A 4,674-nucleotide genomic window follows, 5' to 3' on the forward strand; every position below is an offset into this window, starting at 1 on the left:
ATATTATATATACATTATATTATATTATATTATATTATATATTATAATTTTGTTAATGATATAGTAATTAAATTTAATAAATTGTAGGTTGAATTTTAAAAATGACAGCGGGTACAAGCTTAGTAGTACCTATAGTTTTATGGGGTCGAATAGCTCCAACTCATTGCATTTCCTGTATCTATTTGTCCCGAGATCAAAAAACATTAGTAACAGGATGTTATGATGGTCAGATATGTTTGTGGCAAGTAGATCCTGAAACATTAAAGGTAAATATATATTTATCTTTCAATTAAATTTTAAAAACATTAATTAATAATTATTAAATAATTATATTATTAATTATATATTAAGATGACTCCAAGATGCTTACTTGTTGGTCATACTGCTCCAATAATGTGCCTGAGTCGCGCAAGTGTTATTATGGAACAAAATTTTATTGTCAGTAGTAGTGAAAGTGGAGAAATGTGCACTTGGGATTTAGTTGATGGAAAATGTAGGGAAGCTGTAAAACTCAGCAGTGTTCATACACAGATGTTGCCTTATGTCTCCGCTGGTGGAGAAGATGTTAGACTGTTTTGTTCAGGGTATGTTATAATTTCATTAATACATTTTGAAACAATATACACATTTATTTTAAAAATTTAAAGAATATTCATTTTGTTATTTTAGATACTATCCTGAGGTTTTAGTAATGGACCCTTTTAGTTTGGAGGTTTTATTTACTCTAAGTTCACGTGTTCATCCTGATTGGATCAGTGCTTTGCACGTTCTACGACCGGCCAAACGGAAAGGTCGGTTCTACGTGCATACAAGTTAGTTACACTCCATCACACCTATGCTTTATACCATAAACTGCTACCTTATCTGTTTTTAATTTCTTAACCAATCTATATTGTGCAAAAATTTATTTTACTTTGTTATACAGAAATATTATTTCATTATAATATAATTGAATTATTTTATTTAAATTTTAAATAATATTAATTTGCACAATATGTTTGGTATTTCCTGGCTAATTAATTTTTTATATTCTATCTTTCTGCTCAACAGGTTTTTTATTTAGATACTGTTAATCAAAGTACATATTTTTATGCACTATTATTTATTCAATTGAAATATGTAATAAATTTTGTAATATCTTTTTTGATAAAGTAATTAACAAGGATAAAACTTTATATATAGATATTTTTTATATTTTTAAAATTTTAAATTTTCTGCTAACTTTTCAAGCAATTAATCAAAAGAAGCTTTATGCTTTGGGTATATTAGAAACTTTGCATCTAACTATATATTTTTTTGTCAATAATATTTCATAATCATTTAAATTGATGGTAAAACTTCAATGTACATTATATTGTATTATTTAAATAATAATTTAAATACTATTGAAATTTTAATGAATATTATATTGTTGCAGCATGTTAATGAATCATATATGGAGACATATCAATACTATTACAGTGGCAATTAAGGCTCTCTCATTTTTTTCATATCTTTTTTTTCATTATAAATAATCATAAAATCAAATGAGCAGACATTAATATTTGAATAAACCTTTCTTTTATGCTACTCTCCTTCATTCGCATTTCCTTTCACAAAATCATTATAGCATACATTGCATTTATCTACATTAATCATTTTCATATCATTTATGATACACTATTACTTATCGTAAGTATACATTACAGCTGATAATTTTTAATGTTTGAATGCAATGAATGCAATTGTATAAAAATTCTGTTTAATGTGGCTTTTTTATTATAATAGTATTATTTGATGCATTTCTTAATTTAATTAATTTGTAAAAAAAAATTTTTTCTTATATATTTTACATAACAATATATGAAAAATTATTTGTATTTATTTTATTCCATAACATATATTTATAATAAATGTCTTTTTTTTTTACAGAATAAAATTATAATTAGTTATTAAAGTATAATGTTAAAATTATAAAAATTATATGAATAAATAATAATGTAAATAATATTTAAAAAAAAGATAATTACATGTATTATAATTGATCAAGAGTTTTTTTTATAATATTTGCATTAAATATATTTTTTTTAATTATAAATTAATTATATTTTAATATAAATATAAATTTTAAATACATTCTTGGAGATTTAATATTAAAAATTCATTAATTAGTAAAATACATAACTAGTAAAATAAAATACATTTACAAATTCATAAGATTATGAATTTGAATTTTGATTGGATTTTTTTTAAGTAATTTATATTGGAAATTATATTTGGAAATTATATATTTGGAAATTAGCAATTATTACAAAATACTTTATGCATGATTCAAATAAGCATGAATTGAAATCTATTTATAGATATGACTTTATTTTATTGAAAAATAATTTTAAAATTTTATTTTGCATGAAATTATTACATTATATTATTCACTGAATGATCATTAATTATTTTAAATATTTTCTTTTTTTGCTTTCAATATATTTATTTTTCAATATTAGAATTAAATTTTATAATTTTATAAAAAATTAATAATTTTTTATGCATTTATGATATTTATAAGGTGTCATATGTTAACACTTATTGGAAATTATTTTTTGCTTAAAATATTATGACACCTTCTTAGATATAGTTAACGCGCAACAGGCGCTTCCATTCATTTAAAGACGACGTTGTGCTGGCCTTAACGACGACTGGTATGGTCAAGGTGTGGACTCTTCTTGGGCATGAAAATCGTAATAGTGAACCTCTTTATGAACATGAAAGCAAACAAATACGATGTTTAAATGCACTTGCTATGACTTGTTGCCCATATAATCAAAGAACTGTATTAATTGTGTGCTCTAAACATTGGCAGGTATATGTTAATTATTATTACAATTTCTCAGATTAATTGATTTTTTTACTGATACAGTATCTACATTAGATATATGATGCTGGTGACTTCTCTCTTCTTTGTTCAATTACTGCACCTTGTGGTGAACGCTGGATGTCTGGAGATTTTTTAGCTGCAGATAGAGTTATTTTATGGAGTGATGAAGGTCATGGCTATCTCTATAAATTACCAGCTAAGTACGTTTTTAAATAAAATATTTTTTTTTTATTTTTAATATATTTTTTATATTTTGAACTTGTCATGAAATATTAAAATTTCTAGAGAAATTATTGATAATGACAAATTTAAAATATATATAAAATAAAGATTTGATAGTATAAATTTGAAATATTAGATTATACATTTAATAGATTATTAATTTGTTGCTTATAGGGTTCTGGTACATCTTGAAAGGTAGTGTTTTTAAACTAATGTTGCCAATTATTTGAATAAAAAAAGAAATTTATTAAAAGAATGCTTAATTTTGTAGTTTTATCAAATACTAATATGTATTTATATATTCTAACAAATTTAAAATAATAAAATAATTACAATTTAAGCAGTATGAAAGCTATAGAAATGTAGAAATATTTTAAAAATAATCTTTTATATTACTTTTAATATAAAATATATTTGAAAGAAAATAATATGTTGTTACAATAGTGATTGAAGAAAAAATATTTCATGAAATAATTAAAATGTAGTTAATTATTTTAATGCCAATTCATTTTTTTTTTAATGTTCTTCATTTATAATTAGACATGTAAATGAATTTTTCTCAATCAAAAATAATTTGTTCAAATTCATTTAATTTAAAGTTTTTAAAATTAAATATTATTTTATAGAAGCACTTGCTGGCAATGCACATTTAATATTTGTTTCATGTATATTGTTTTACTTCATTTGTCATGAATATTCATATTCAATCATATTAAATAGGAAATACTAATCATTTATTTTTCATTTTATATCAATATTAATTTTAACAATTAAATAAAATAATTTATATGTTATATCAAGAAATATAATAATCTTCGAAATATATTTCTTATATATGTTTTTTATTAATTTTTTTGCCTTAAATATATAATTAAATATAGATTAGAATATAGATTAAAAAAATTTTTTTATGAAATGAATATAGAATTCTTATTAACTTTATATAAAAATACCTTATATAAAAATAAATAGAACTCTTTTGAGATTCATTTATAATATGAAAGAATTCATTTTGATTTATTTTAATAATTCAAAAAAAAAAAAAAGAACACCAAATAATTAAAATAATCTTATTGTAATTAAATATATTTCTAATTTCCATTTGTTAACAAATAATTCACAATGACTTTTTTTACGGTGATGTGTCTTTTTCATATAATACACATCTACTGCATTCTACGATGGATCTGGTGTTCTCTAGCAAGTTGAAGGGCAAGGCTCTTAGCAGGTAATCCTGCATTATCTGTTACACACTTTCTTCTTGTATTTTCTGTAATTTTTATGTTTTTCATTTTGCTATATTCTTTTAGAGATATTTTGCTTATTATTCTTTTATAGGTTTCTTTTTATTTCTTTACTTTTTTCCTGTTTTCTTCTTTATTAAAAATGATGAATGAAGTATAATATTTATAAATATCTTGCATAAATATGAAATATTATTTAAAATATTCTTTAAGAGATTTATAAGAAAATAACATTTTCTAAAAAAAACTATGTTAATAATAATAATATTCATTTTCTATTTTATATATTTTATTTTAATTTATTTTATAATTTTTCTTAATTATTGATTTAAATTAAAAATAATTAATAAAATT

At 21.1% G+C, this 4,674-nt stretch overlaps 1 protein-coding gene across 16 annotated transcripts in view; it reads left to right on the plus strand.

Annotated features, from left to right (window-relative positions):
- LOC102678789 (WD repeat-containing protein 7) overlaps window positions 1-4,674 on the plus strand; it is a 14,361-nt gene that overhangs the window by 1,409 nt on the left and 8,278 nt on the right. For 6 of the 16 annotated variants that reach the window (XM_006607125.2, XM_031508889.1, XM_031508941.1 and 3 more), the window contains exons 2-8: window positions 88-266; window positions 352-584; window positions 670-812; window positions 2,649-2,839; window positions 2,909-3,054; window positions 3,251-3,271; window positions 4,278-4,304. In XM_006607125.2, coding sequence (XP_006607188.1) covers window positions 102-266; window positions 352-584; window positions 670-812; window positions 2,649-2,839; window positions 2,909-3,054; window positions 3,251-3,271; window positions 4,278-4,304 — 926 coding nt within the window. In that variant the 5' untranslated portion in view covers window positions 88-101. The remainder of the gene's footprint in view (window positions 1-87; window positions 267-351; window positions 585-669; window positions 813-2,648; window positions 2,840-2,908; window positions 3,055-3,250; window positions 3,272-4,277; window positions 4,305-4,674) is intronic. The other 10 variants (XM_031509171.1, XM_031509342.1, XM_031509200.1 and 7 more) reach the window with 5 other exon arrangements.

Source organism: Apis dorsata, unplaced genomic scaffold, assembly GCF_000469605.1.
Source record: "Apis dorsata unplaced genomic scaffold, Apis dorsata 1.3 scaffold_2, whole genome shotgun sequence".
NCBI classification, from domain to species: domain Eukaryota; kingdom Metazoa; phylum Arthropoda; class Insecta; order Hymenoptera; family Apidae; genus Apis; species Apis dorsata.